Source organism: Pseudorca crassidens, chromosome 3 (assembly GCF_039906515.1).
Source record: "Pseudorca crassidens isolate mPseCra1 chromosome 3, mPseCra1.hap1, whole genome shotgun sequence".
Classification (NCBI taxonomy): Eukaryota; Metazoa; Chordata; class Mammalia; order Artiodactyla; family Delphinidae; genus Pseudorca; species Pseudorca crassidens.
Window position 1 is genome coordinate 100,561,424 of NC_090298.1, and position 20,357 is coordinate 100,581,780.

The following is a 20,357-nucleotide window of genomic DNA, read 5'->3' on the forward strand; positions in this document are numbered from 1 at the left end:
CAATTCATTAAGCCCTGTAATAAACAGATGGGCTGTCTCCAGACTTTACTGTTCCATTTAGAGAGCCTGGGCAGAGTAGATTTAGCATAATTCTCAAGGGCCCTAGGATTTTCGGAGTGGTAAATGAACACTGGTTTTAGCTTCCGTCACCAGCTGCGTTGGCTTCTAACAAGAGTTGTCAACCTGTCCTTTGAAAACAGGCATTAACTTCTCCTTGCTAGCTATAAAAGGCATCTTCTTCCGAAAAAGGCTGTTTCTACGTTGAAAATCTGTTGTTTAGTGTGGCCACCTGCATTGTTTATCTTAGCCAAATCTTCTGGATAATATGCTACAGCTTCTACATCAGCACTTGCTTCTTTACCTTGCACTTTGATGTTGTGGAGACAGCTTCTGTCCTTAAACCTCATGAACCAAACTCTGCTAGCTTTCCTTCTGCAGCTTCCTCACCTCTTTCAGCCTTCAAAGAGCTGAAGAGAGTTAGGGTCCTGCTCTGGATTAGGTTTTGGTTTAAGGAAATGTTGTGGCTTGGTTTAATCTTCTATCTAGACCACCAAAGCTTTCTGTGTTATCAGCAGTGAGGCTGTTTTGCTTTCTAATCATTTGTGTGTTCACTGGAGTAGCCCTTTTAGTTTCCTTCAAGAACTTTTCCTTTGCATTTACATCTTGGCTAACTGTCTGGGGTAAAAGGCCTAGCATTCAGCCTGTCTTGGCTTTCAGCATACCTTCCCCACTAAGCTTAGTCCTTTCTAGCTTTTGATTTAAAGTTAGAGACATGTGACTCTTCCATTCACATGAATACTTACAGGCCATTGTAAGGTTATTAACTGGCCTAATTTCAATATTGTTTCGTCTCAGGGAATAGGAAGGCCCAAAGAGAGAGAGAGACAGGGGAACATCTCAGTGTTCAGTGGAGCAGTCAGAACATCAGTTGTTTGTTTTCTTATATTAGCATGGTTTTTGGCATCCCAAACAATTACAGTAGTAACATCAAAGATCAGTGGTCACAGATTGCCATAACAAATATAATAATAATGAAAAAGTTGAAATATTGCAGGAATTACCAAAATGTGATACAGAGACACAAAGTGAGCAAATGCTATTGGAAGAATGGTGCCAATAGACTTGATAGACACAGGGTTGCTACAAACGTTCATTTTGTAAAAAAAACATAATATCTGTGAAGTGCAATAAAACAAAGCACAACAAAACAAGGTATGCATGTACATGTATAACATCTTTTATTCGTCTTAAAGAATGAAAATTTAAACCCTGAGTATTTATAAAGCATATTACTAATGTGTATGTCATTAACAGTTTTTCCATTTGCACTGTTTATTCCCCATTAGAATATTTTTTCTACTCCCCAAATCATGAGCTACTCAGATTTGCAAGTCAGTAACAGACCATCAAGAACAGATATGAATTAATTAAATACAGCTAGCAAATAATTAATTAATTAATTATATCTGCAGTGACCTTGTTTCCAAGTAGGATCACATTCTCAGTTTCTGGTTGGATATAAAATTCGGGGAGGATACCATGTGACCCAGGACAGAAGGTAATTAGGCAGCAAGTCATCCTGGCACAGGATTTGCACCAGGTGTAATTTAAAGGAGTTGTTCTCTGAGGGACTCTACCTAGATAAGTTCTCCAAACAATAGATTTCAAACTGTTATCATCTTGCTTTTACTTAGGTACTCATAAGTGTTTATTACTGGGAAGGAAAAGGCCTTATTGGGCTGTTAACAATGAAGGGTAAAGATGTTTAAAGCTGATAACTCTACTTTCACACACTAGTGAAATTTTTACTTGCTTCATGGAATATTTATTGAATGCCAACTATTATCAGTTATTGTCCTAGGCACTAGGTCTACAGGAATGTGGAAGACATAAGTCCCTGCCTCAGATATGAAAATATCTGCACTGGCGTGCTGTGTTGAGTGATGTGAAGTAAATAGTGATGGAAAGTGTTTTAGTTCAGATAACATTTGAGCAGAGACCTGAATACAATGAGATGATCAGCCCGTGTGTATTTGGGAGTAGAGTATTCCAAGTAGAGAAGAGCTTGCAAAGGAAGAGCCTAAGCATCAGAAGGCAGTAAAGCTTTAAAAAGAACAGATAGGGAAATAGCATGATCTGGTTTTGTTTAAAAGCTTGCTGTGACTGCTATATGGAAATTGACTGTGAGAGAACAAGAGGCAATGGAGAATGACCAGGTGTGAGCTTATTACATTGGTCCAGGTGAGAGGTATTGGTGATTTGGTCAAAGGTAGTAAGTAGAAATGGTGTAAGTGACTGGTTCTGGATAGATTTTGCAGATGAAACCACAGGATTTGCTGAAGGATTTATTGTGAGCTGTGAAGAAAGGAGAAATGTAATGGAAGAATCATTTGAGTTTTAGGCCTGAGCAACCAGAAAAATTAAAATTACCTACAATAAGATGGGAAAGACTATAGCAGAAGTAGGTTTAAGAAGAAAGTCACAGCATTCTCTTTTAACATGTCAAGTAGGTGGTTGGATATGTGAGTCTGGAACTCAAGTTAGAGCTTGAGGTAGAAATTTGGAAGTTTTCAGCCTACAGGTGATATTTAAAGCAGTTAGTCTGAATTATGAATTTTCTAAATGTATAAATACTAATGTATGTATGTGTATATATATATGTATATGTATATATATATATATATATATGTATATAGTCCCATTCAGTCATCATCAAACATCTATAAAGTGTTGGCTATAAGCCAGGCACTGGTGGAAGGTTGTGAGAATACAGTAATGTACTAGTCATTCCAAATAAAAATATATAGCATTTGATAATTTTTAGGTCTCTAGTAAATGGAACTTCAAGCATTATAGTAGTCATGGATTATATCACCCAGCTTAGTACTGATATGTTACTTGATTCTTTCGTATTATTTTAGTCTTCTTAACTAGATCTTTTAAACTCTTTGAATACAGGAGCTATATTACTTTTTTTTTTAATATCACACACGATGCCTACCACAATTCTGGGAAGATATTAAGTACCCAAAGAATATTTATTCATTGATTACATGATAATTTTAACTGTTAAGAACAGTAGTATTTTTGTCACTGTGTTATCTTTAGCATGGATTACAGGTGAGTTGTCTAAGTAGAATATTAACAGATTCCTGTTCCCTAACTCTTAACTTTTAAAAATTACAATGGATTGCATTTTATTCACTTCTTAGTAGTGTGACATAGTTTTTATTCGCATGTGCTTGTTATTTCAATTTGCAGCCTGATTCTACTGCAACTGAAAGAGCAGTTGCCAGACTAGCAGTGCACCCTCTTCTGAAGAAAAAAATAGATGTGCTAAAAGGTATGAATTAAATGACTTTTAAGCCGTTTATGGTACATGATTTGAATAAACAGCCATTCATTTATTTACTTTTAGGGTGCTTTTCTCCTTTTGAGGATCTTTTATATTATAAATGTCTCTTTCAAATATTTCCAAATGTGGGAAGCTACCTGAAAATATGGAAGTTATCTGCTGTCTGAAAAAATTTTTTATTTTTTCTAAATTCCTAAAATATATATTCATGATAATATTGAATACAGTTGATTTTCTAAATATTGGTATAATTCATATTATTACTTATGATGTTGTCACATAATTTCTATTTATGTATGTACATTTTAAAATATATTGAAAGGGGCTTCCCTGGTGGCGCAGTGGTTGAGAGTCCACCTGCCGAAGCAGGGGACACGGGTTCGTGCCCCGGTCCGGGAGGATCCCACATGCCGCGGAGCGGCCGGGCCCGTGGGCCATGGCCGCTGAACCTGCGCGTCTGGAGCCTGTGCTCCTCAACGGGAGAGGCCACAACAGTGAGAGGCCCGCGTACCATGAAAAAAAATGTATTAAAAGAATTAAATGTTTCTGTCACAGATTAGAAGATACTTATTTTTATGTCTGAAAGCACAATTTATGGTATTTACAATTGTATTAATACATTATTATTATTACAGAAATTAAAGTTGTCATTTTAGTCTTTTTATTTGTATTTAGTGAAGTTTTTACTGTTCTTCTTAACATCCATACATGAAGGAATAAATTTTCTTTTAATTTTAGATATATAAAATGGATACCTCTGAGCATTTTGTATATGTTTGGTTTTGTAAAAGTCAATAGATTTTTTTGTAAATTCATACCCATCATATATATGTAATGTAAATTCCAATCATTCTCTTAAGTATTTCCAAATAATTTAAGAAATACTGTACTAAAACAGTAACGTTTTGTAATACTGTACTAAAACAGTAACGTTTTGTATTATTTGTTTCAATGCTGAAACAAGTCATATCCTGTTTCTCTTGCAGCTGCTGTCAAAGCCTTTAAAGATGCAAGACAAAATGTTGTTGAAGTTAAGTCATCAAAGAATGCTTCAGAAGAAAATCATTCCAAGGACACTATGTGTTCAAATGACGATGCCAGTAAGTTACAGCATGAAGGAACTATTATCAGTGAGCAAGAAGAGAAAGAAGCCAAAATATTGGCAAAGAAACCAATAAATAATTCAAAAGAAAAAATAGCCAAGATGGAGCATGGACCCAAAACAGTGGACATTCCAAATTCTCTATCAAAGCGTTCTGAAAAAGATTCTGCAGTACCCTCTGAACCCCAGAAGACACCTACTGACCCCAAAATGAAAACATTTAGTCAAACCAAAAAAGAGAAAGAGTCCAGTAGCTCACTTGGTGTTAACAGTGATGGAGAAGAATTACATGAAGAAGAGAAGGAATATTTTGATGATAGCACAGAAGAAAGGTTTTACCAACAGTCTTCCGTGTCTGAGGATAGTGATAGTGGTGATGACTTCTTCATTGGGAAAGTCAAACGGACACGGAAGAAGGAAAGTAGTTGTCATTTTTCAGTTAAGGAACAAAACCCCCCCAAAAAATTGTTGCCTGAAGAAGATATACTTGAAACCCATCAGGATATGAGAAGTGATAAAAACAAGCCACGTACAGAAGCAAGGAAGTTTGAATCAGTGTTTTTCCATTCTTTATCTGGATCTAAAAGCTCTGGAAGGTAAGGGTATTTTTTCATCCTGAAAGAATTATTAGTTCTTAATTTTTCGAAAGATATGAAATAACCACACATCCTAACATTGAGATACTATCTCACATACATAATTCTAGTTTGTACAATACATCCTGTGTTTAGACTTGGCCCTCTCCAACTTTATATTGGATAATATATACAAATACACATACGATAATGCTACATTTTTCCAACCTCATCAGAAAATGAGACAATATAGATAAATTTGTCTAATTTAATTGTCTAGCTAATTTAAGTTTATTCCTTTGATTATCAAAGTTTTGAAACTTTGAGTTAGCTTTTGGTGAAAACTTTTGAAAATTTCTTACATATCTCACTTTTTAAACAGAACTTTCTGAAAAGAATGTGTTTTTTCTTTTTTTTCTCTTGTTGACCCAGGGCATTATTGTAAAACTCAATTGTTTTATGTTTTTCTGTTTCAGTAGATAAGGCTGCTTGCCCTAACACTGAGTTTCTCCAGACTGCTTTATATTTGGTGATGCTGTCATCCTTATCCCTTCTGTTAATCACTACTTTTCACAGCTGTTTTGTTATAAATCAATAAGTTTAATTTCATTTGTAATTCTAATCTGGTAGGGGATATCTTCACATTATAGAATAAAAATCATGAATAGCTATTTTCTTCAGTAAACTTTTTCTGTAATTTATAGGTCAGGCATAATTTTTAGTAGAATAGAAAAATGTGATGTTGAAATTTTCCAAAAAAGTCAGAGTATGGAAAAGACACACAAACCATCTTTGGAGCCTTGAAAATTATTACATTATTTCATATATCTCCCAACTGTGCCTAAAAAAGCTACAGTTTTTCCCTCACTTGAAAATTAAGCACCACTATCCCTTCCCTCTCCCAAAAAAATGTTAATCTTAGTTATATGTGATTGTTATATGTGACTCATTCCCCCTGTAAGGTTTTTGAAATTCTTTGTCTAGATAGTTCTCAAAGGTACAAGGTAACCAAGACAGGATATTTTATGGCCAGAAATCCCTATACAGGTCGTGAGAGGAAAATTCCTACATTTTTCTATAGTAATATTGGGGTCTAACAAACCTTTGATGCAGCTAAAACATGGGGTTTTCATAATTTTTTTATTCATTTCTGGGGGGGTAAAGGAGTATGATAGTTTTATTTAATGAGTTTTATCAACATTTTTATTATGTTATCTTCTTAAAGTCAGAGGATTTGTTTATCTTTTAAATGTCCTAATGGTGTTTTTCTTCTTTTAGAAATTACAGAGAACAGGCTCCAAGAAGCAAAACCCCAGGTATGTATTAATGACTGCCTGACTTCCATATGCAGTTGAGCAATGCTTTGCCAAAGAGGAAAGATGAAAAATTCTGGTTGCTTAGTGGCCTGAATCAATTATGTACCCACAGAAATGGAAATAGAGCATCTTATAATTATCAGAATAATTTTTAAATTTAAATTTTTTTTTTTACCCTCTATGTCCTGCCAATAGGAAATATGTTAGATAAAAGTTATCAGGAAATATTGGGTCTATTTAATTTATCTTGAACTAATCAACATATTCTTTAAGTAAATTGCTATGTAAGTTCCATCTTAGTCAACGCCATGCCATTAAACATTCAGTAATAAGTATGTTACTTCCAGGGTTAAGAGTGAAACCAGATTTTCAGATTAATTTGTAACAAATCAATTTAATATATTTGGGTGGTCTGACTTCTCTACATAATCCCAAACTCTCAAACTGATTTAAAATAATAAAAATTTATTTCTTACATTACAGTCTACTATGAATCAGCACAGGGGCTGTGTTTCACATAGTCATTCAAGGATCAGGCTCCTTCCATCTTTTGCCTCCTTTCTACTCCTGTTCCCAGGTATTCTCCATTTGACCAACAAAAGGGAATAGAGTACATGGAGAATTTTGTAAGAAGTTTTCATGGGCCAGGCCTGAAAGTGTTAAGGATCAGTTCTGCTCACATTTCATTAGCCAGAATTTAGTTACATGACCCCATCCTAGGCAAAAGGGAGCTAAGAAATGCAGTCTAACTATGCGGCTAGGTGGAAAAAGAAAGTGGAATTTCTTGAACACATAACTGTCTGCTGCTGACCATCCTTTTGATCATCAGATGGTAATTTCACTGGTAATTTTCTCTGGTAATTTCTCAACACACAGAGCACACTATGTGCTTCCTTCCTGAGAAAGCCAACCCAAAGTCCCATCCAGTCATTGTATCCAATTGAAAGCCTAGAATCCCTGAGTAATGATGCAGTGCTTTCCATCAGATCTCATGATGTGACTGCTCAAAATTTGGTGACCTGTGCACTAAAAAGACAGACTGCCTGCCCACAACTCAGACCGGATATTTAGTGGCAGAGCAGGAACAAGGTAACCACAATAAAAACTCTCAGTTTAGGGAAACATGGGAGGTGTGCAACATGTCTACTACCTGAGCAAAGATTGTGAAGAATCTATGAGGAATTTTCTTATCTACTGTTCTCCATGGTCTCTGACTGTGTTCTTGGGAGGGTCTTTGTTCCGTGGCCACAGCTGAAGTAGACAGTTAGTATGATCTTCTTGGGAGTTGCCCCAAGTGATTAGTAAAAATATATGATCGTGAAGATGGTTTAAAGTCTTAACAGTCAGGTTTTTTCCAGCCTAGGTTTGTGATTTCTTTCACAATAAAAATTCCCTCCAAAACTTCCTGGATTTCTGACCTCTTTATTTCCAGTCAGTCCATCAATGAGCTAGCCACCACACCAAAAATTCTTTCCTAGAGCTATTTTTCAAACTTGCCTTATTTATGTTAGTGGGTCGTTCCCCACCCCCTCCCTCCGCCAATCACTGTCCCAATCATTCAGTGTCTGTTGCATTCAGATTCTCAGGTTTGGTTGAGATGGCCATACCTTTACTCTTATCTCTGCTCCAGAGCTAAATCTCTTTGGACCTTTACTGCTTAAAATCTTTCTCAGTGTTATCTCTTACTGTTAGGAGTCCAAAGGCTTTTCTAAACCTTAAGGTCCCAGATATCTGAACCCTCTCTTCCCTTTTGATTCTGCTTGTGAGCTGGCCGGTTCTTTCCTGAACTTTTCTCTTTTTTTGTGTAATACTTCGCCAAAGAGCCATCGGTACACTAATCTTTTTATTCTTTCCAGCCACTTACCCTTGTGCTGCAATTCCATAGGCATGTAGCCTACTTCCCAAGTTTTCACTGGCAACAGTTTTATCTTTTCCTTAACATATACATAGGATGCTCACTTTTCAGCCTCAGGTATCCGTTTCCTTACTACCCTCCACTGAACTGCAAAGCCCATGCCAAATTTTTATGTTATTTTAATGGCTGTATTAAAATACTAGGTTTGACAAATACATGGCCTTATATTCACAAATACAGAATAACTAGAAATTTAAGACACTCCCACATTTTCCCGATGAGGAAACCCAAGTAAAACATGTTTTTGTTTTTAGTTTATAAATTTATAATACTTAATTTATTCATTTGTTTGCTCATGCAAATATGCTTTACATAATTATGTAAAATATATATCAGTTTATAAATAGTGCCTTATTCAAATGTTAGTTTACATGAAACAGTTTCATTTAACATTTAAATTCATCACTCTTTATCACTAGAGGCATTCTTTTGAGTATTATAGATTTCTAGAGCACATGTGATTTGTACAAGTATGGGACATTTTGAATCTGTGTGCAGTGATGTTTTGGAAATGTTATCCCAACTGTACACTTGCTTGTATAACATTATGACATTTGCTTTTTTAAGATCTTTAAAAGGCTTCTGACAATGATGGCTAACTTGCAGTGGAGAAATTATACACCCCTAGGACTGATTAATAAATCTGTATTAAATTTTTTGCCTCTCTTTTTCTTTCTGATTCTATAAATATGCATTGATTCAGTCTTTTCAGGCTAGCAAGTCTCCCAGTACTTTGTTCAAAATAATATAATTGAAGTTTCTCATAATAAAAGAGGTTGTAAGGACTAGAATACAAGTTGCCACCCTCATATCTGGTGGATAACTTTATGGTTAAAAAAGAACTTAGTCTTAAATTTGAGCAGATACGGCAGTTTACCTTGCAATCATAACTCTTTGTTCAATAACAAGGGAGTGGAATCAGTTAACAGCCCTTTAAAAAGCTCACGCATCAACACTGTTGGATTCAATATTTTAGTTAAAACATGTGAATTTTCTGGCTACATTGCTCCACACACAGGTGTCATATGATAATGAATCATATTCCTTTAAAAATACAAAATGTCCTTCCTTTTTAAATTTTTTTGCCTTATATGTTGTCTGGACTGAGGTATTCCATTTAAGTAAAACTAAATTTCTTCCTTAAACACTGATTTGAGAAGATAAAATGTATTTGTTTTCTATGCTATTTATGTACAGACTTAGTTTTCATTAATTTTGCTTTCTCCTCCAGATTTTCAGCAAATTGAACCTCAGATCAATAATCAGTTTAATAAGAGTGCACGAAGAGGACCTGAAAATACAAAACAGAAATCACAGCTGCCTCTTCATCCTTCATGGGAAGCAAGCCGGAGGCGAAAAGAACAGCAATCCAAAATTGCTGTGTTTCAGGGGAAAAAAATTACCTTTGAGGATTGATTAGTACTATTTTTTTGTGAACTTCTCTATCGAAAATTTGTTTTTCTTTTTTTAACCTTTTTTTTTTAACCAGCCCATTATTTAAATATGTATTTGAATAAGTCTCTTTGAATGGGTTATAGAAATGAGTTTGGTTTTGTCTTTTTTTTTTTAAGTGTGTTCAAGTTATGTTTAAGCTTCCACAAATAAAGTGCATACTTAAATTAATTTTAAATATGTCAAGACTATTCCCTCTATAAAAGAATATTGAGATATTGGCTGTCCCAGATTTTCTCATTTGTGCTAATCATGAAGTATATTTCACTAGTTTAGCTCTGTTTCTTTACTTTTAAAATAATAATGGAAAAATATGAGGAAATTGTAGCTATCTAAAATAGATGGTTTTTGCTGAAAATTGCTCTTAGCAAAACTAAGGTGGTAACTTTTATTATGGGTATACAGATAATAAGTTATATAAGTAAATATTAACTTTCGTTATAGTTTTAATTATTTGTAATTTTTTAGTTTTTAACTGTTTTAAAACAGGTTCCCAGGAAAATTTTGGATTTCTGAATTATGCTTCACTTAGTTGAACAACATTCATGTTTAAATGTAGCAACACAACCAAAAATGCATTTTGTATTTTACTGCATATAAAATTTCTGTCAAATCAAGAATGTGTAATATCTTGACCATGTGTTCTTATTTTTTTTTCAGGCAGGGCTTTATTGGGGTCCCTGCAGCAGCAGGGGGCAGTGAGAACCAACAACAGGTTCCCTTGCTTGCTCTCTCCCATGTGTTCTTATAGAAACAGTTTTTGAGGAATCATAGATTGGAATTTGTAAGAACAAATTCTGAAGGAGATGTGATTGAAGGAGGATTTGTATTGATAGCTGAGCAGAGGTTATGAGATAACTCACTGAAGAAGGGACTGTTTTATACTTCATAGTACTGTTATTTAAAAGGAAAACAGGATTTTAAAAATCCCTTCAAATATTTCACTTTTTGCTGCTCTGAGAAATTAAGATTCTTGGTTAACTAAGTAACACTAACTAAATTCTGTTTTCTATGCATTAGTGCTGTTAATGACAGAAAAAAACCTTCTGGTTAACAGGAATTCAGAAGCTCTGGAAAGTCATTTTTATCTTTTTCAAGAGCTTAAGAATTTAGATAACTAGAGCAATAGAATTCAAGAGATCATAGAGAAAGAAAATTATTTTTGCTGTATTAAATGCAAAATTTGTTTTTTTCTCCTTTTTTAAATTTTTATTTTTACATAATTCCAATTATGTCAAATTGAAATTAATTTCAATTGAAATTTTAATTATAAAGAATTACTACAGGAAAAGTTAAAAAATAATGTCTCTATCCCTACCCAGATTTATCCAAACTGTGAGGTTGAGAGCACTGTCTGTCAGCCCAAGACATCTAACCCCAACTTCAAGGAATTACGGTTTGCCTACAAAGTTAGAAGAAAGAACCCATACAAGACCACTCTCAACTTCTGACACCTGCTGCAGGTTTGGAGATTGCAGGGGAGGGTTCGCCAAATACACTCAGGTTCAAAAATTTGCTTGCAGAACTCACTGAAACCTATTATATTCCCAGTTATAGTTTATTACAGGGAAAGGGTACAGATTATAACCAGCCAAAGGAAGAGGATGCTTAGGGCAAAGTCTGTGAGGGTTCTAAAAGCAAAGTTTCTATTGTCCTCAGGTTGCATTACCATCGTGGCATCAATATGCACAGAGTATTGGCAATCAGAGAAACTCACTTGAGCTTTAGTGTCCTGAATTTTTATTGTGGCTTCGATATGAAGACGTGATCAGTTGACTGCCAGCGTGATTGTTGCAGATGGATTAAGAATACTGAAGTCCCCATCCTAAATTACATGGTAGGTCTTTTTTAGTGCAGCCAGCTCCTGTCCTAAACAAAGACACTTCTATCAGGTATGACATAGAGTGTATCCACGAAGCTGAAGCCAAAGGCACTTTCTCTCTTTGGGCAAGGCCAGGTCCTTTACTACACAATATCCTTCACCCAAATTTCCCAAATATTAACATTTTCCTGTATTTACTTTATCCTTGCCTGTCATCCTCCCTTCTCTCCTCTCCTTTTTTCCTTCCTTTTCCCCTTTCTCTTCTTCCTTTTATCTTTCTTCCTTTCTCTCTTGTCTCTTTTCTTCACTTCATCCCTCTCTCCCTCTCTACCTACTCTCTACCTCTCACCCTTTTATCATTTCCATCTTTTTCTCTCTCCCCTTTATATTCTCTCTTTAAAAACAACTCTCTACCTCTCACCCTTTTATCATTTCCATCTTTGTTCTCTCTCCCCTTTATATTCTCTTTAAAAACAAAGTCATTCTCTATTCTTTTGTATTACCACACTCCAATTATCAAATATTCAGATTTTGCCAATTTCCCAGGGTCTTTTTACAGCAACAGAAAGTGCAACATCATGCCTTACATACAGTTGTCACATTACATTCACTTGTCATCTCTCTTTGGTTGAGAACAGTACCTCAGTCAGAGGATTTCATGACATTGACATTTTTCAAAAGTACAGATCTATTTTGCAGTGTCCCTTTATTTGGGTTTGTCTAATATTTCCATTATCAAATTCAAGCTCTGCACTTTTGGCAGGAGTGTTAGAGAAGGAATGTTGTATTTGTCCTAGTGCATCATATCTGGAGTTAGGTGACGATGTTGATATGGCTGGCCCACTAGTGGTAGTATTAACTTTGCTTACTTGTTTCAAGTGGTATCTATAAGGTTTCTCCACTGCAAAGTTACTGTTTTTCTGTTTATAATTAATAATTATCTTGTGAGGAGATACTTTGAGACTATGTTTAATTCTGTCCTGAAACTTTCATGCACTAGTTTTAACATTCATTCATAATTCTCACCTGAAACAACTATTGCTATAGTAACTGTAAATGATGATTTTTTTTTATTTCATCTTTTTCCTACACTTTTTAGATGGCTTTTTAGAATAAGGAAGAGTCTTCCATTTTCTCCTGTTTATTGAGTTTTTAAATGTATTTCAGTATTATCTCATGGAGACCTCTTTTTTCTACTTTTCTATTTATTTTTTATTAATAAGGTACTTTTTATTACTTCATTTTATCTATTATTGGCTTATGAAGTTTACTGTAGTGTACATGTTTAATTTATCGCAGTGTGACCTCGGGTAGTATTTATACCACTTTACATATGGTCCAAGTACCTTACTACAGTACACTTCAGTTTTTCCCCCCAGCTTTTGTGCTATTGTTTATATACTTTTTGCTTCTACATTTAACCGTATAGTACATTGTTATTGATTTTGCTGTAATATTCCACTTGTCTTTGTATCATGTCCATGTTTTTCTCTGCTTCCTGGAACATACAGAACATTCATAGCTGTTTTAATGATCTTGTCTGGAGCAGTTCCCAACTTGGGACAGTTTTTACCCACAAAGTATATTTGGCAATGTCTAGAGATATTTTCAATGTCACAGCTGGGGAGAAGGATGTTGCATCTAGTGGATATAGGCCAGAGATGCTGCTCAATATTCTACAATATATACAACAAAGAATTCTCGTGCCCAGAATTTCAGTAGTACTAAGGTTGTGAAATCTTGGTCTAGGACTCATTTGGCGCCACTACTGAGGCATTACAATTCTAAGAACTCTGCCTAATTCTTTGTTAGGAAATTTTTCTATTGTGTCTGGTGAGAACACAAACTGTACCTGGACCTGTGTTAGCTCCTAGGATGTTTCCACTAACTCTTTTCTAGTGACTTTTTCCCCCTGGCCTTGTTAGATTCTTTATATACATTGCACAGATCAGTATAATACAGTTAACTTGAGGGGACCATTGTACAGAGCACTTTTACCTCTTCTGTGCATCTCCTTCTCTATTTTTTTTTTTTTTTTTTTTTGTGGTACATGGGCCTCTCACTGCCGTGGCCTCTCCCGTTGCAGAACACAGGCTCCGGACACGCAGCCTCAGCGGCCATGGCTCACAGGCCCAGCTGCTCTGCAGCATGTGGGATCTTCCCGGATCAGGGCACGGACCCGCGTCCCCTGCATTGGCAGGCGGACTCTCAACCACTGCGCCACCATGGAAGCCCTCCCCTCTATTATTTTACCTCACAAATTCTAGTCACATTAACCTATCTAAACTTTGAACTGTCTCTTCAGAAAGGCCATTGGGCTATTTTGGATTTCCTTCCCCCTGCACTGTAATTTGGAAACTCCTCAAACAGTGAACTGGTGTACTTATAGCACTCAACTCATTTGAGTTCTTTCTCTCAGGTATTAATATCCTGTACTGCTTTTTGTCCATTGTCTGAAACCTTTGTGTCATCCACTTTGTCCAGTTTTCTAGTTGTTTAATATAGAAGAACAAATCTAATCCCTGTTATCTTATAGTGATGGGAAATACAAGTTCTTTATTTTCATGCTCAAATTATCCTTAATTTGGTTAGTGGAAGCCCCCTCAAGCTGTCTCCTCTGTCCTTTTGGCATGTAAATCCTTTCTGTAATAGTGAGGAAGGTGGTTTCTTACTTTCCACAATATATTTACTTATTTTCTCAACCCCAGAGTACGCAGAAGTTAACTTCAGAGTTGCTGACTGATGCCTTTGCAAAATACAAGTCTACTAACCAAACTTTAATTTATGTTTAGAGTTCTTTTTTCTTTAGCCTGAGGGCATATGGTCTCAAAACTAAGTTTGCAAGTTACCTGGGATAATGTCAGCAAAAATGGCTGAGTAAGAACATCCAGAAATTCTTTTTCTCCATTAAAAACAATGAGAAAACTGTCCATATTGTCAGAATCAGTGTTTTCAGAACTGTGGAATTAACCAAAAGTTTACAGCAATCCAGGGAATGTTATTTATTAAAAATGGCTGAATCTTGGTAAGAACAGTATCTTTGTGACATGCTAACTTGTCCTATTTTCATCCCCCACTCCCCAAATCCATGGTGTCTTGAAAATCAACAACCCACAGTAATGATGAAAACCTGCAGCCTGGCAGACACTGGAGGGGCCAGAACAGGGTTGGAGCTTATTCAAAGACACATTCCCCGAGAATTATCACTATTTGGCCAGTATGGTAGTTCACTGGAAGACCCCATGGCAATTCTGTCTTTATCTAACTTGACTAAGAGCTTTCCCAGTGTGAAAAGCATTTTTCCTCAGATCACTTTTGGAAATCAATTAGAGGCAATTGTTAACATCACAGCTGCCTGAGGCAGTGAATAACAGTTGGGGAAAACAAGAAGTTAATCAAATTAAAAGGAAATCTGGAAAATTCACTATCTTTAGGGAATTTGATAAGTTTTGACAAATTTCCTGGAATTAAGGAAAAGTCACATGAATGACAGGGCTATGTGCATGTTCAGGAAAGTGCCGAGAAGGCCCTAAACTCTCACTTCTGGTTGACTTTGGGGGCTCTGCATAAGCAGGAAGTGAAGGCTGATGTGGAATTGTCAACTTCCTGGCCAAGTGTTGAAGCTGTACCCCAACACACATACAGACTCTCAGCAAAATGAGAGAAGTACCAATTGCAAGCATTAAGGAAATCTTTGTCCAGTTATTAGTGTACCACTAAGCTAATGAAGCAGAGACTTTAGTAGCCATATACAGCAAAGAATACAGACTTCACAAAAATAGTTCAAAAAAGTCACTAGACAACAACAAAAAATAGCAACAACAACAAGCCCTGAGGAGAAGAGAATATCTGATTTTGGAGTTGCAACATTATATTATTTAAAATGTCTAGTTTTCAACAGAATGTTGTAAGACATACACAGAAATAAATTGTGGCTCATATACAGGGTGGGGAAGCAATCAATAGAAACTGTCCCAAGCAGGTCCAAAGTTTGGATATATTTGACAAAAACTTTAAATAAGCTATTTTAAATGTGTTCAAAGAACAAAAGGAAGCCATATCTAAAAAACTAAGAGAAAGTTTGAGAACAGTGTCTCATCAAATCGAGAATATCAGTAATGAGGTAAAAATTATAAAGAAGAAAGAAAAAGAAGTTTAGGAGTTGAAAAGTACATTACTGTGAAACAAAACTTTCAACAGATGGGTTCAACAGTACATTTGAGCAGACAGAAGAAAGATTGGGTAAACCTAACAATTGATCAATTGAGATTATCCAGTTAGAGGGAAAAAAAATAACGAAAATTTCAAAGACTTGTGGGGATATCATCAAATGTACCAACATAGGCATAATGGGAGTCTCATATGACCCCATATTTCCAATCATACCTGTATACCTGCAAGACAATTGAAAACTTGTTAAAAAAAAACCTGAATATGAATTTCATAGGAGCATTATTCATAATAGGTAAAAAGAAGAAAGAACCCAAATATCCATCAACTGATGACTAGATAAATAAAAGTGGTATGTACATGCAATGGAATATTATTCAGCCATAAAAAGGAATGAAGTATTGATACATATTGTGATATGGATGAACTTTGAAAACATCATGCTAAGAAAGAAGCCAAACACAAAACAGGGTTCCATTTATATGAAATGTCTAGAATATGTAAATCCATTGAGATCAAAAGCAGGTTAGTGATTGCTGAGGGCTGGGGGAAGGAGGAATAGTGAATGACTGCTAATGGCTGTGGCATTTCTTTTAGGATTGAATGTGTTCTGGAATTGGATTGTAGTTTGGTTGCACAACTTTGTGAATACAAAAATCCACTGAATTGTGCACTTCATAAGGATGCACATTATTGTATGTGAATTGTATCTCAGTTTTTTAAATAATAATAATAAAAAGTTACCTGGATTAGTGTTTCTTTTTTTTTCCCCTCTCCTTCCATATAGTACTTCATTTGAAATGCATTTTAATTCATATGTTTATGATGATATTTAATTTGAAGCATTTTTTTCTCCATCCTTGGTAATTTGATTTATTTTTTCTTTATGTATGTGAAACGTTAACATTGTTCCATATGTTAGAGCAGCACAAAACAGTATACTCAGAGAAGTGGCAACTCTGCCCTTCCAATTGTTTCTTTCCTTTCCACCCCAATCCCACCCACCCCATGTAGATAGTCAATCTCATTTGTCCTTGGTGTATTCTTCCTGTGTTGCTATTTGCACAGATTAACAAACATGTATATATTCTTATTTCCCCTTCTTTCTTACATAAAAATTGACATTTCCTAGATACTTTTATGATCTTTGCTTTCTTCATTTAAAAATGTATTCTGAAAATCACTACAAATCTGTCAAGAGAGATCTTTCTTGTTTAAAACGAATGAATATAACAAAACAGAAATAGATACAGATAAAGAGAACAAACTAGTACTTACCAGAAGGGAGAGGCTTGAGGGGAGGGAATTAAGAGGTACAAACTACTAGGTATAAAAAAGTTATAGGATGTAATATACAGCATAAGGAATATAGCCAATTTTATAACTTTATATGGAGTATAATCTATAAAAATATCAATTCACTATGTTGTACACCTGAAACTAATGTTGTAAGTCAACTGTGCTTCAATTAAAAACAAAAAAAATGTGTGAGAGGGACTGCACCCGCTATTGCTGGCTTCGAAGATAGAGAAAAAGGATCACAAGCCAAGGAATGCAGGTGGCCTCTAGAAGCCTTCAGTTTACATCCAGTAAGAAAATAGGTATCTCAAGCCTACCCCTTCAAGAAACTGAATCCTGCCAACAACCTGAACAACCCACAAAAAGGATCCTCCCAGAGAGCCTCTAGAGAGGAGCACAGCCCTGCTGACACCCCGATTTTAGCCCAGTGAGACCCGTGTCAGAACTACATGGGTCTAAACTATTAGATAATAAATTTTTGTTGTTTAAGCCATTACAGAATATAAATAAATAAAAAATGACATTGTACCTCATTGCGTAGGTCTATCAATTTATTCAACCACTCATCTATGTAGGAGCCTATAGATTATTTTTCATATTTTACAGCTACAAACAGTGTTTCAAACAAAATATGAACCAGCGGTATGTATTTTCATATTGTTGGAGGTATGCCTTTGGGGTCAGTTCCTAGAGGTAACACTATTATGTCAGAAGGTAAATATATGTAGTTAAAAATTGCCAGATTTTTTTTCCATCTGCATTCCCTTCCAATTTTTAATTGCATTAATTTAACTTCATTGGAACGTACAACATGTAACATTGAACATTATTATATAACATTATTCTACCCTTATCCCCACCTTAGTTTTAGCCTTAGATTTGCAGTTAAGTATATTAAAGCTAAATTGCTGAAGTTTTCTCAGTTATGTTTTGTTTGGATGAAGTTCATTTTCTAGTACATTCCTCAAAAAAGGACTCATGGAAGGAATTATTTGAGCTCTTGATATTTAAATATTTTTTCTGTAGTTTTCATACTTTAAAATTTTTTCTGTGGTTTTCATACTTAAACATTATGACTGGATCTTGGTATTGTGGCTTTCTGAACAGATATCCTGCCCCTCTTCCTTGTGGCAGCTAAACTTTCATTGCATCCGTGGTGAATCTTGTTTGAGAGAGTTTCTTGCTCCTTCCCAAGTTAGGAGATCTAGGTGAAGGATAGCTTCTTGACCTTTCCCAGGGATACAGAGTTGTTTTTGTTTTTTGTTTTCCCTTTTACACTTCCAAGCCACAGTGAGTCTTTATACCTGTGTCCTGGCTAATTGTTTGATGACCTTACCCTGGCTTAAGGCTTTTTTCTTAGTAGGGAAGAAGGATCCCAGTGGGTATTTGTGTCCTTCCTGTAACAGTAACCTCCTCTTTCAGGCCTGCACCATCAAGGAAAGTTTTCTCTTATCTTTGTTCTGTCCGCCATCTTTCACCTGAGTGCCCAGTGTAGGCCCATGGAACTCCCATACCCTTTTGAGTACTTGACATCCCTAAATAATTCTACTATATTTTCCTCTAGTACTTGTATAGGTTTATGTTTACCTTTAGGCCTTAATCTTTCTGGAATTTACCCCAGTTGGCAAACTGCTTAATCAAACCAGTTAGTTACAATGAATCTGCATTTCTCAGCCTCTCCTGAAGTTAGGTCGGGATCATGTGACAAGAATTACTTATTGGAATATGGGTGAAAATTATGTAAACCACTTCCAGGTCTGGCCCATGAAATCCTCTTCTCTCCTCCACCATTCTTTTGTCCCTCAGCTGGGTGTCAATTCCCAGGGAGACAGTAGAGGACCCTGTTTTCAAGATGAAGAAAGAACCATCAATGTGGGAACGTCAATAACTGTGAAAACCATAGTTATCCACCGTTTCCTCCACTTAAGCCGACTGGACTTAAGTTATCAAACAAGCATCTATTGTGTAAAACCACTGAGAATTTGGGCTTTTTGTTTGTTGATAGTACAAGGTATTACTCTGATGCAGAAATTGTTGCTAGAAGAAGGATGCTACTGTAACAAAAATCCAAAATTCTTGGCATTGGTCCACCTTACAGTCAAGATGGAAACTGATATCCAGGGCTATAAAACTGGAGATTTCTGCATGCAGTAACAAAACAATTTTTTAAATGGTCATTTACAATTACTTGGAAGGTGGACCACATGCTTACTGACATAGTACGGAGAGGCTGAAGAATGTTGGTAGTGAATGTTGATTGTTACTATCTGCATTTATCAAGGTGATACAAAAAACAAGAAATGGATGTAGCAAAAACTTGTTAGTTTGAAAGCAGGAAAAAAAAAAGTAAAAGGATGGAAAAGCCATGGCTTCTAGCCCCAAATAATAAGAGATTATGGACAAATGCCCACTGAGACTTTTGGCTCCACACAGTTCTAAGGATGTGGCATTTCCTCCTAAACATGATGACTTTAAGCTATGTTGGCAAGTGAGGGAAAAAATAAGGCAGGCGTGAGAATTATATTTAGGAAAGAACTTTGGGGGTGCTGTCAGCATATGTGACTGAATAGATACCTTTCCCTCAAAAACAGTAGTCTGCTTTTTTGTAATGCTGAAGAAATTGCAGACTGGATTTCAATAGCCTTCAAATGTTCTATTACTAGTATTTTAGGGCTCCCAAACTTGCTCAGGAAAGAGATGGGTTGCAAAACCTGTGAAGGCCCCCAGTGAGGGCAAGATCCCCATCATTTGTATCAAATACAATAATGGACCAAAAAGGTAGATCCAGAGCTTTTAAGAATATTGAATAAGTAGTTCCTTCCAGACAGAAAAACTGAAATCAGGAAAATGTCCCACTGCCAGATAAGAGGGACCTCAAAACACCTGCCAGAAGGAAGTCATAACTGCTGTAGACCATCGCCTTCCGTGTGTCTCCCATGTTCCCTTTACCAGATGGCAGTTTTTATTACAAATGTCCTGTCCATGCTTCACCACGATAAATTGGGCCTGCTGGCAGTAGAGAGATTTCTATAACATCTGTTGCTGGTGCAAGTGTCACTGGAACCTCAAGTGTCCATATCCAGAACTGGTGGAAAGAACCGTGCATTATTCAGAGATCCTGGACATTGAGCTGTTTGTAATAACTGGATGGAATTTTGGCTTGTCTCACTTAGGGAAGGAGGGAATGTGCTCTATGTGATAGGGCACCTGGTAACCAGAAGGACATACTATGTTAGAAATTGGCTAAAAAGACTTAATCTATTTCTTCTTTTACTTTGGTAACCGAATATGGGTAAAAGTGATTACATGATTTTCACATGCCGCACAGAACTTTCCAGGCAATCTCCACAT

General features: G+C 35.9%; 1 protein-coding gene across 2 annotated transcripts in view; it reads left to right on the forward strand.

The window, feature by feature from the left end:
- The window catches only part of SRFBP1 (serum response factor binding protein 1), an 81,704-nt gene that overhangs the window by 42,775 nt on the left and 18,572 nt on the right, over window positions 1-20,357 (forward strand). Inside the window, exons 5-10 of one of the 2 annotated variants that reach the window (XM_067731529.1) lie at window positions 3,262-3,343; window positions 4,342-5,053; window positions 6,311-6,348; window positions 9,495-11,178; window positions 11,375-11,552; window positions 13,624-17,539. In XM_067731529.1, coding sequence (XP_067587630.1) covers window positions 3,262-3,343; window positions 4,342-5,053; window positions 6,311-6,348; window positions 9,495-9,679 — 1,017 coding nt within the window. In that variant the 3' untranslated portion in view covers window positions 9,680-11,178; window positions 11,375-11,552; window positions 13,624-17,539. Of the gene's footprint in view, window positions 1-3,261; window positions 3,344-4,341; window positions 5,054-6,310; window positions 6,349-9,494; window positions 11,179-11,374; window positions 11,553-13,623; window positions 17,540-20,357 lie in introns of those variants that run through there. The other variant, XM_067731528.1, reaches the window with a different exon arrangement.